This window comes from Triturus cristatus, chromosome 8 (genome assembly GCF_964204655.1).
Source record: "Triturus cristatus chromosome 8, aTriCri1.1, whole genome shotgun sequence".
NCBI classification, from domain to species: Eukaryota; Metazoa; Chordata; class Amphibia; order Caudata; family Salamandridae; genus Triturus; species Triturus cristatus.
Window position 1 is genome coordinate 1,130,953,997 of NC_140591.1, and position 12,568 is coordinate 1,130,966,564.

The 12,568-nt window shown below is 42.8% G+C and overlaps 1 protein-coding gene across 1 annotated transcript in view; it reads left to right on the forward strand.

Moving 5' to 3' along the window:
* LONRF2 (LON peptidase N-terminal domain and ring finger 2) overlaps positions 1-12,568 on the forward strand; it is a 264,732-nt gene that overhangs the window by 81,385 nt on the left and 170,779 nt on the right. The window contains exons 2-4 of the mRNA XM_085622770.1: positions 7,378-7,496; positions 11,705-11,827; positions 12,037-12,198. Coding sequence (XP_085478896.1) covers positions 7,378-7,496; positions 11,705-11,827; positions 12,037-12,198 — 404 coding nt within the window. The remainder of the gene's footprint in view (positions 1-7,377; positions 7,497-11,704; positions 11,828-12,036; positions 12,199-12,568) is intronic.

Consider the following 12,568-nt stretch of genomic DNA (forward strand, 5'->3'; position numbering starts at 1 on the left):
GTGCGTGAGGCCTACATTGTGCAAGGCTGACTCCCTTTGTAGCGCGCCCGCTTTGTTTTGAGAAGTTTCTCCGCCTCCCCTTGTCCTGATGCTGGTAATCCCTGGTAGAACGCCGCCCCATCCTCTACATCCGATGCATCCCCGGCCATCTGTAATTACCCGGCGTGTAACCCTGGGGTTGCATGCACTCCGTTAGCCTAGTCTTTGCCCCTCGTTTGTTTGTGGAACAAAATAGTGAACAAAAGCGGGTTTTTCTCTGTTTCAGATATGAGAGAAACAGCATGTGAACGGGGCCGAACTTTAAATTAGCACGTTAATTACAGATTGCATGCATGCAAGATAATAAAAGTCCCCATGTTAGTAAAAGATCAGCAACTTTAATTGCAAGCACACCCAGAAACTGCGCTTTGTTACTGCCATTGGTTCCAGACGCAGGTTGTAGTCAACATCTGATGCACAATATAAAATGGCTGTCAGGGCTACGAAGGAACCTAAAGGAACAAGAGCAGGGGGTGTCTGAGATCCAAACCCAAGCACCAGGGCTTTAAGTAGGATGAAAAAACTGGGGGGCTCGAAAAGGGGCGTGGACTATATCATTAAGGGCATGACGTAAACCCCTAATTTACATTTCTATGATTTCCATAGAGTGCCACCTGACCTGTATGTTGGTGACTCTGATGTTATTGCATCCAGATATATAGCACTACAATTGACTAACACCAGCTAAGACTATTGTCTTTGTCAATGGCCGTTAGCTGTTTAAGATAAATAAGTAACCACAATGATTCTGTTGAAAATAATATTGAAAATGTTTCATTTCTGAAATCACGAGGCTGTGAATTCGACATTAATGAGGCCTGTGGAAGGGGTAGTGGTTTTAGAGTGTCTTTTGGGTGAGTTGCAGCAGGTATGAGGCAGCAGCAACTCATCTGCACCCACTGTGCTCCAATGTCCCGGGGCGAGAGACAGCAGTGATAGATTTGCATTGGGGTAAACTCCGGGCTTCTCACCATGGCAGCCACCTGGGCTCCTACTGCCAAGATCAGTCGCCACCGCCAACATCGGTCACTGTGGATAGCTGATCTACTGGGACCTTATAAGTGTTTAACCATGCAACAGTTAATGTTGGTGCACCAAGGATATTGTGCTGCATAACTAAATACTTATAAGATCCCAAAAGCAAGACCTATTGGCTATGCCAATGCTTGTTTTTTAAGGTCTCACCTGCACAGTGCATGCTGTGTGCATGCTGTGTGCTTGCGAGGGTGTTGTTTACAGTAAAGGGTTTGGAGTCCACCCAGTGCTTACCATTCCTTGACATCATTGTCACTCTTCCATGCCACATCCTAATTGGCCAGCATTTTCTCGACGTCACTTCCGTTTACTTCTGTGGCGCATGGATCTAGCACAGATTGATTTGATTTAATTAGTTTGCCTCCGCTGCTGGCGGTGTGACTGAGGTACTATTTATTTCACCGCCGCCACCTTGCTCCAGCTCCTTTATCCTTAACCATATGATATATGCTGCTCCCTTGCCGCTAGCCCCTCCCTATCTAAAACACTTCTATTTGTAAACCAGTTCTTAGCAAAAACCGAGCTACAACATATGCCCAAGATAACGTGGTGTGTGTAACACCCACTGCAAAAGATCTGAGTAGAACATGCAGGCCATGGCTTGGAAGTGTACCTGGGGTGACTTGGCTTTTTATCCTTCCAAGGTCGATAAAGTGCCTACCGCTGCGTTGAAGTTAATGTCTATTCATAACCTTGAGAAAATGTAATGTCTCTGGTTTATAAGATGGATCAACACAGTTACACAACTCACAGTAACTGAAGAGGAAGGATTTTTCCTAGTATCAGTAATTCAGACACTCAAAAAAACATTATTCAGCGTCAGGGTAGGGAAGGTGTATACTGGCTGTAAAATCTATGATTTAGACTGGCTGACTTATTTACAATGTACGCTCCCTTAAGGCTAAAACTTGCCATACCTCCTCCGCAGTGAAAACACATACGTCATATCACCTGGATATCATGATACAAGTTATACAGAACAATAGATGAGCACACATTTACTTGTAGGAGGACACTGGACAAAAACACAGGAGACCAAAGCATACCTACCCGCTAATTCTGGTACGAATGCACGGTTACACCATGACTCATGTGACCATGGGCCTTTTGGCCACAAACAAATGTGCAGATCAGTACAGCAACTTAACCATGGACACAAGTGATCGGCACAAGATCACTGCATGTAAGGGAGATGAGCCAAGCATTAAACATTGCTACTGTAATGTTGTACAGATCTGTAGGGCATGAATTTCACCCCTGAAGGCATGCTGCCACCGGGGAAGGAAGTAGCCCTGGATCTAGCTGAGGAGGTCTATTGGGAAAGTCAGTTTCAAAATGTTCCCAACCACAGTCTGTGCTGCCTCGTCTGTCAGCTGTTTATGTACAGATGTAACTGTAAAAATAAATACAACATATTTTGTAATGTTGCCCCATAGAACTGTATAGAAAGCATCCCTACATTGCAATGTAAGCTCTAAAAATGCTTGTGTGCAAATCTGACCTTGAAGCCCAGTTTATTTGGGCATTAAGGGGTCCCTAGTGAGCTCTGCCGTGGAGCACTGACCACTTCCCATAAAAGCGCTTTACGGAGGTAATGCTTCACGAATGTCTGGGGACACCTGGGACCGGCCACCTCAGTGCTGCCGCACTTCTACTGTGCCAAATGCAACCTAAATCAATTAATCAGCAATAACATTATACGAAAACAAATCCTAGCCATTGATTGCAATAAGAGTAATGCAGAGTTATCAAATGAGAAAACTGCGCTGTTCTGCTGGAGGCGGGTCCAGGAAAGAGTACAGTAGTCTATGGGGGTTTAGAGCAAAATAGGAAATGTAAACGTTCATTTTTTTTATGTCATGCTTAATCAATTTATTGTTCGTAACAAGGAAAACAACGAATTGAAACGAACTGCAGAAGCATATACGTGGAGAAGTGTAGCTCACTGGTTAGAGGAGGCATACCCTGAAGCATAGATCAGACCCGGGACCTGGGTTCGATTCCCGACGCGGCAGGGTCTAGAGCCCAATTGTCCACGGACTCGATAATTCTCGCTTCGGTGCCCACTCTAAGCACGAGTTCACACTATGCAGCTCTGGGCAACAAGCCTGCTTAATCTCCACAACGGCCCCCGCGGCGGGATGCCTGGCTTTCACCTTGGGGATGCCCAGTACGGGTTATCTTACAGGGAAAAACCAGGACGGGTTCCCAATGCAAGCGCCAAGATGCCCGTAGGGTGATAGCTGCGCTCTATAAGTACATCAATCAATCAATCATGTTGCCGCCTCCTAACACTGTCATCGTAGACCCCCCCTCATTCAGCCATCCTGAGTTGTCGGGTATAGGTAACCAACCTTTCATGCAACAGAATACATAGATGGCAAATACCTTTCTTAACAGGTATTTGTTAAATAGTTTAGTTTTACTTGTGCAGTTATAATTATTGCAAAAATATGTTCAAATAAATACATAAAAAGCAAACTCGTATATAGTGGTGTGTTGGAGAGTAATCAGCTTAGTACAGTTATGCAAAGATTAGAGTGATATAACCGGACACATGTCAGTATATTTTGTGCAGATTGTCTGCGCAGGTGCTCAGCCTCTACTAGAGACACAGTATGCACTGTGGCAGTGCCCTTGTGACCAGGGTCCACCTCGGCCAGACCAGGCAGGACCCATTGGTCCAAGCCCCAGAGGGGGCCTCTGATGTAGGTACTTATTTTTAGGTCTCGGCTACATAGCGCATGCGCTGTGCTTGCCAGGGTGTTGTTTACAGTGAAGGACTTTGATCCTTCCCTTTGCTTACCATTTGTTGACGTCATTGTCACTCTTCTGTGCTGCCTCCCAATTGGCCAGCATATGTTGATGTTGCTTCTTTCTATTTCATTCTGTGGTGCAAGGATCAAGCACATATGGATTTGTTAGTGTGCATCCTTGCTAGTGGTGGGATTGATTTTACTATTTCACTCACAGCCGCCGTCGTGCTCCATCTCCTTTATCCTCAACCCTGCAATTTATGTTACTCTTCTCGCCCCTCCCTTTCGAAAACACATTTATTTGTAAAGCCGACCTTGCAGAAGCATTTTACAGACAAACAAGCGCCTCAATCGGGTCAAAGGCATCCGATGCTTACAGGGATCATAGGTCAAAATAATTGGTAAGCTACTGGATTAGAATTTAATTTATATAGTACGCACTTACCCTGATGAGGTTTTGAAGTGCTGTTGGACAATTAAGCGGCAACTCCGACAACTTTCCATACCACACAATGACAAACAATGGCACTCCACGCCACACAATGCTACTCCACTCTACACCACTTCACTCTGCTCCACCTCATTCTCTACGAGTCCACTCAATACCAGCTAGAAAAGTCTACGCCACTCCACAATACTCCACTCTACTCCACACCAATCCACTCTGCCATTCCACTCTACTTTACCCACTCCACATCACTTTACTCTACACCACTCTACTCCATTCCACTTTGCACCACTCCATTCCACTCTGCACCACTCCATTCCAGTCTGTCACACTCCACTCCACTTTATGCCACTCCGCTAATCTCTGGTTCTCTACTCCTCTCTATGCCACGCCACTGTATGCTACTATATGCCATCCCGCTGCACTCTCACCCACTCCACTCTACCCCACTCCATGCCACTAATGTTTTGCCATGCTGAGTCGCATCCTCGTTGCTGTACAACATGGCTAAAAGACATTGGCAAAGCAAATAGCTCTTGCATAGGCAAGACCTATTGGATTTGCCAGTGTTTGTTGAAATCGAAAGCGGAAATGCCTTATTTACAATATAAGCATTTTGAAGTGGTTCATTCAACACCAGTGAATTCTTAATGCATCTCTTTAATGTGTTCTAAAGAACGATTACTGTTTTTGGGGTACTTGACCACTCATCTGACTTCTCTTGACCTGCACCATGTCACCAATGAACTGTATTATGTAGAATTTAGTTTAACCCTTTGCTTACACAACTACCCCTGGAACAAGGTACCAAACTCTTAATATATAGACTTAAAAATGTTACAGTGGGAACAACAAATTGGGCACTTATTGAATATTATTTAAGTCTGAAATGAATCCGGTCTTCACGCGAGTCACTTGCAAACGTAATTGACATTGTGTGGCGCAAAACCTGTTTTTGTTGTCTCGTTCCTGTAATTCCTTTGGCTGACCTAACAGATGTAGGAAGTTCTATGGGAGACTTTCACCCATCGGAGGTGATCAAAGATCGGATCAGGGCTCATGTTTGGCCATTTGTATCAGTGATGTAGACTGTTGGCTTACTTCTGGCAATACTAACCAAACAAGCCTAGCTCTAAAAATTCTTTGAGACACAGTGTTGTAGCAGAAGCCGGAACCATTTTTAGGAGCTGAATATTGCACTACTATATAATGTTTTCAGCATTGCTGGGTATACTACAAAGTTGCCAGATTTAAACATCTCATTACAGTTAATTTCTTCATTGAGTGAAGTTGAAGAAAGTTAAACGTTGAAATGGGTGTCTCACAACCCAGTGTCCGCCCCAGTTTTCGTCTACTCACAAAGCAAACGGTGCCAAAATACACAAGTGAAATGTCGACTCTTTCTGTGTGCCCTCCAATTATCTTTTGACCACTAAAAGAAAAACCCTAAAAAGAGAACCCCTCCGGGGACCTGTGACCGTTTCCTCTTTAACAAGGAAATAGTGCATAAATTGTATTATCAAATACATTAAAATAAATTTTCCCTTACAACCTCCACAAACATTTTTACATATCTATATGCATGTTGACAGGATTGATTCACATGGCGTGAAACAAGATGAAGACGAAGGCGTTTTTAATATACGTCAAAATAAAATAATGCAGCATTAGGCAGTTGCTAATTGAGATCTTTTGAAGTTGATTTCCTTTTTTAGAAACCGCATAGCTTTAATCACTCTTAATGTCTTCACCAAGATTGTTTGGGTTATTTGTGTGTTGACATATAAGCTGCTCGTGTTTGTTCCCTTGTAACATTTGACGTAATGGGCAATGCACAACTTGTTTCGTCAGAAAGGAAGGAGATACTGCCAAATAGGATTCATTCTTCGTTCTCAATATGAGAGTTGTCACCTTCCCAAGAATGAAGGTCAAGGTGGCGCTATCTAGGTGACTACATTTCATGATTGTGCTTTTTCAGGAAATGTTCACTAATGGTGGGAAATTCTGCAGCTCATTTACACTGATTCCCTCTTGAACATCTGATAAGTCATTTGCTTTCCTCTTGTGCTGGGCCTCGGGTTTGGTGGTTGATTTTGAAAAAAACGGAATCTCACTATCTGTTAAGGGGCGTGGTATGGGAGTGTGATTAATATTTTAAATTAGCCCTGCCAACTGTCCAGATTCAGGTGTAGAACATAGATGCAGCAGAAGGTCCAAGGGAAATATGAGCAAAGTGGGCCAGTGAGCCTTCCCCAGCTACTGGCTTTCTCATGCCTTCTCTCTTCCTCTTAAACACCCCCATGCTTTTCACCTCACGTCTGATGACCCAGCGCAAAGAAACTCATGCAGAGCTTGCTGCGGGGTTCGAGAGACTCCGGTGTTTTATTGCTGGGAGTCTCTGGAGTGGGCTCTCAGACTAGAGACATTGGTTCGGGATTTGCGTGTAATGTACCGCTTTATAGTTCGTACCAGCCCCAAAGGAACATTTAATTTGAAATTAAGACTTTCCCCTCTCTCCTAGATACCAATACAATAACACGCTAACAAATTTGGTCAACATATTCCTTCAACATGCAAAAGGCAGTGGAAAAACATATAAGCTTTCCAAATCCCTGTATCTATAAGAAGACATTCAATTTGTTTGCATATCAGCAAAGAAAAGAAACTGGAAAGGGCAGAAATTAATACTCTAGTTTGTCCACTGTTGAGGTGGGTTGGAGATTACAGACGTCCTCCAGATGTTCATGAGAATTTGAATCTACCTCTAAATAAATATCATGCTTCCAGTTTGCTTGAATAATGAAAGAAAATTGATAGTCTAGTATGAGCCTCTGGCATTGACTTACAATAAAGATGTAAATTGATAAAAGTCTTACCCACCAATACCAGATACCCTTATGCTTACACCGTGTTTGGCAGGGGGGGCAGCTTATTTCTTTTTAAGGTGTGTTTGCCTTTGATCATAATGTATGGTTCTCCAGTGACCGTAGATGCATGGTTCAATTTAATCTTTACCATAATAAGTATTCTGCAGATGTAATATGCCTTGTCTTGGTTTGAATTTGCTGGTAAACCTCTTTATTTTCATTCCACTTCTAGACCCTTCGGATTACCATTTGCTGTTGCAACGAGGAGAGGTGTACTCCGTGTTGAAAAACTACGAGCAAGCACTCTGTGATGCAGAAGTAGTCTGTCAAAACAAGGCCCTCTGGACAAAGGTACCCAAAATATGCCTTCTGTAATGTAAAATGTAACTTTTCGTTTCATATACCACTTGCTACTACAGGACTGCTTCTTGGGAAAGCTGTAACTAAACATTTTCGCTTCTGCCCTTGCTTTACCTAACTTGGTGCTATCCATTTTATTGACGTAAGAATGATGCAACTTAGTTAACCCGGTGGGTATTGGAACCTGTGATCTGCTGAAAGGGCATAGTTCTGAGCAAAAATCTCACTGAAAAGCCATAAGAGTTACAAACAGAACAGTAACGTTATTAAAGGGCCAGCAAGAAGAGTGTTCTCTGCAACTGGATTTGTTCAGAAAGGCAGTGTTTGAGAATAGCAAGTAAAACACCTCTACCAGAGAAAGATTTATGCAGCTGTTAGGTTGTAGTGTGTGAATACCTAAGTAATTAATAGAGCTAGACTTGACGGTTTTAACAAGCATGGTCATAAAGTGCAACAGTGTTTCTGTAGAAGTACTTTGGTATATGCACAAAGATAAAGGGTATAGATTTAAACTTGTGGTTTTTTTCTATTCAATTATCTCCTATTAAAGGGCATCTCTTGATTGTAGTAGCATGTTTTAGGTGCTTAAGGCAGCTATGCCTTCTGAATGGTGACATCAGAACAAAAATGGACAGCGGAAGGGTAATGGTACAGAGCACAGAGAGCATGTGATTTGTCCTGTGATATCGAAGGGCTGAGGTGAATGGACTTCTATTCAGCTGTTATGAAAATTGTTTGAGGACAGGCTGATGTGCCCCATCTGGAGTGCCATAAACCTGTTAATGCCATTAACTTGTTACCAGCTAGGTATCTAATCCTGACCGATATTTGCTTTTTGTTTTTGCTGGCTGCTGTTGGCATCACATGTCTTAAAACTTAGTATTGCCTTCAACAACCCTTACTAAATGGACTAAAGGCAGGAAACTGTCAGGATGGCCTGAGAATAGCTCAAACCTCCTTTTATGTCTCCTCTCAAGCTTTTCGTCGTCTTGCAGGATTGTATGCTTTTTCATCAACCACAACAGCTTGTTCCTTTTAACAATTATTTAAAAAGTGGCCCTACATCTGGATGTTGCATATCATTACCTGTTTCTCTACGCTTCATGACATACCTCTTTAAGAGCTGCTCTCCTAGAGGATTCTTGGTCATAGTATACAAGGACAGTTCTCTGTGATTTTATACAGTGACTATTGGGTAGGGTTTGTGGTGGGTACTGTTTGGCCCTGATATCTTATGGCCTTAGTCACCATTGCTTTCCAATTGAATAACCAAGTTAATCTTCTGTACATTTTAACTGTACATTGCTGAGACGAGAATTTGAGGCTTCCACGAGGAGGTAACAGGTGTTTTGAACTCTAATACAGCTCCACTCCATAATCACACAAACTCGGGTCATAGTTTTGTCAGAACTATCCCTTTTTTAATGTTAGGCCTTTTTTTAACTGTCCTAATTTATCATCTTGCAAATAAAGATCTCCGAGTAAAAGAGAATCTTAGAATTGTAAGGTGTAGAAAAATTATTCAAATTGTTCATTAGATAAAGGCATCCTGTCTCTGTCAATGAGAAATTAATCTCAGTCCTTGACTAAAAGGAAAGGGTCCTGTGCCTCATTTTGTCTTTAGGGCTGAGGCAGATTCCCACAAAGTCGGAAGGTATGGGGTGGGTCAGGATGATACAGATTTGCCACATTCGCAATCTTGACACATTTGCAGTCTTGCAGTGTCTCCTGCTAGACTGTGATCCACTTCTAGATGTTCCTAGTTTTGTGTGGGCCCCAAGGTGCTCAAGGTCCCCTTCCTCAGGAGAAGATTACTTCTTTGAGACACCATCCATGCAAGCTTCAGCACACACTCTGAGCAGTATGCCCACGCCAAAAAGAGAAAAATTATAGAGGGAAAACATTGAAGGTGATAATGGAAGGCAAGCCCATGGACCTACATGGGAAATTTAATAGAGAGGAAAAATAATATTTAGTCAGTTTTCAGCCCAGTCCATTTAAGAAACTCCCAAGTATTTGGAGAATTGCCTCACGGTAAATGAAACTATGTGATCAGTAAGGGAGAAGGAGAGTGATGCCAACTTTTATTAAAGGATATGTAGATTGGTTAGTAGAAATTAAAAAATAATAATAATATTGACAGAATTGAGACTGCTATCCACCCTCTCCACCCCATAAGAAAGAGAAAAAAGTGTGTGTGATGACCTCCAACGCTAACTGTGCTAAAAACAAAATGTGTCAGAGAATGTGCATAGCCATACGGGACTGAGACCGTCTGAAAAGCAAGCTTCTCTTTTGGTTTTTTCGATCTATGTTCATTGACCTAGTGCTCTCCCATTGTAGTGAAGGATATCAAACAGATGCCATCTGCAGATAGGAGAGGACTCTTCACATGCACTTTATTTATCATAAACGGGTGAAGCAAGAGCCAGGCTCGGAGAACAGCCTCAATAAAAATATCATACCTGGCTAGAACCAGAGGTGAACCGTTGCTGTTTTATGGTCAAATGCCCCCAGTGCTGCTTGGATGATAAAATCATAGACAAGGTTTAAGTTGAAGAGAATTTCTAAAATCTTTTTTCTGATAAGAGACTTCAAATTGCAGATACCGCACCTTGCAGCTCTGTGCTGATGATGATCCACGCCGAATGTGCGCAGTCCTAGATACTATATAAGGGCTACCCAAGCACACTGACGTCTGTTCTTTTCACTCCACGCCAACAGACGCGGATCCAGAGCTACCCCTAATCTCATCAAGACTCCAAGTTGTTCTAGATTGCAGTGTACAAGGGAATTATTTCCCCTACCAAGTCTACAGGGTTTAAACCTTGTGGGGAATGTCACAAACAAATGTCTGTGACTGACTAACATGTGATTTGTCTTTGGTGCCTGAGGTCAGATCACAACTCTTAAAACCTGCAGTTGTTGCGCCTGGATGCACCCAATCGTTCAAGATTGAGAAGCTAAGTTCTACACAGTAAAGCACTGTAAGACCCTGTGCCGGGCTGGTCAAGGTCTGTAAGTGGGTCCCAGGTTTGTTTCCGAGGTTGCTCCCGGGACCTGTTGTCTTTGTGCTTTAAGTTCTCAGGGAAGTCCAAATAAAAGTGAAAGCAGTCCAAGTGGAACTGTTCCCTGTCCTGCTGTTCTTGGTCCATCGAGAAGGAAGAAGAGCATCATCGTGCATCCAAGTCACATTCCCAAAGTTGGTCAATTTTGGAGTCTATTCCCACCCTGGTTCCTGCATCAACTTGTGTTTCTGGGCCCGTTGGCAAAAGTGCAGCAAACCAAGAAATTCCGCAACAATATAATGTGTCTTTTTGGCACATTATCTACTCCTAGAGAAGAGAAATCAGGACATTTGGGCTATGAATCCTATGTTTCAATCTCTGCCCTGGATCTTCATGAGAATGACTCTGATGCTGCTAGGACTGATAGCCTCCTGCTTCCTTATGTCCAAGCACACCAAATGGCGTATGTCGCCTCTGCACTGGATTCTGAAGTCCCAGTGGACATGGCACCAGGGGAATCTTTCAGATTTAGTCCAGGTTTTGGAGGAGACTGCAAAAGATCTGCAGTGGTGGCTGCAGGACTATGGTTGGGTCAACAGCAGACCCCTCTTCTTACCCCACTTAGAGCTCACAGTGGTGAAAGATGCATCGCTTCTGAGTTGGGGAGGCCATCTGGAAGAGGCGTCTGGTCTTCAGTGGAGGCCTAGCTCCATATGAACCTTCTGGAGCTCCGATCTATCCGCTTGGTGTTGAAAAGCCTTCCTATTCTCCATCAAAGGGAATCTAGTGCAGGTGCTCACAAACAATGCCACCGCCATGTGATACTGCAACAAGCGGGAGGAGGGATGGGGTTGTGTTCCATATGCCAGGATTTTTTGTCTCCTGACATGGCTAAACTGTCCAGGAATTTGTCTAGTTGGTTCATTGAATGCCAAGGGCATGAATTGAGGCCTCAGCACCTTGTGGATTACCATTGGCAGTTACATCCAGAGGTGGTTCAGGGCCTTTTTGCAAATAGAGACACCTCAAGGAAAACGTAGGTCCTAGCCAATACTATCTTGGTTTACCAGATATAGAGAATTTTGTTTTAGGTAGTTTGATAAGAAAATATTGAATTATTCCTTTATCTTTTGAAACTGTGCACATTTTACCATTTTCATGCAACTTTTTTTTTTTTTTTTTTTGTCAAAGGGCCATGCTTTGAAAGCTCAAGCTTTATCTGGTTTGGGAAGGACAGAAGAGGCATTAAAGGAATACCTTTATTGTATTGCCTTAAATCCAGATATGTGTGAAATGAAGAAGGAAGCACAGAAGGTAGTTTTCTTTTTACATGTTGCACTGCCATTCTTTAAGTTTGTAGCAGTCATTTGTAAATATGTGTTGCTTGATAGCATATTCCTACCAAATTGATCTTAATTTTACCATTTCATGAATGAAATATCCCGATCATTTTGTGCTAGTTCTTCATGCATTTGATTATAACGTCTGTTTTAACCTTTTTGTCCCAATCTAATCTTGTCCAGATAATGTGCGAAATGTTCCTCCCAGCCTTCGAAAATGTGCATGGAAATTTGCCAGCTCCCTTTTGCTCACATTCATCATACAGCAGGCTGAAACCTGCTTTTCTGAGCAGTGGCAACACATCACCCTCTTCCGCAGATCATTCCAGTGCAGGATGCTCAAAGGTACATGTATATCTGGTTTTTTTTCTTAGATTTGCTAACTCTGAAGAACATTAAGCTTAGTCTGTCAAGCAAGGACTGTTATATTGCTTCTGGACATTTCTGTAGCATGCTGATGCCATTTGAGTCCTCTTATAACATTCCACCCCTTATCTGCTTTTCCTGCAGGTGGGAAAATGCATGCATGGTTAGATGTGTAAGTGGATGCAGTGGTCTTTGAGCGAAGAGCATGGTGTCATGAGTGAGGTTCGTCTGATTAGTGTATATTGACTCTGCTGTTAGAAGTACATTTCATGGAAGAGTGTGAGGAACGAGCTGTGCATTCATATGTACCTTCAGCCAATGCGTTACTAAGGGTATTCATGTAACTCTA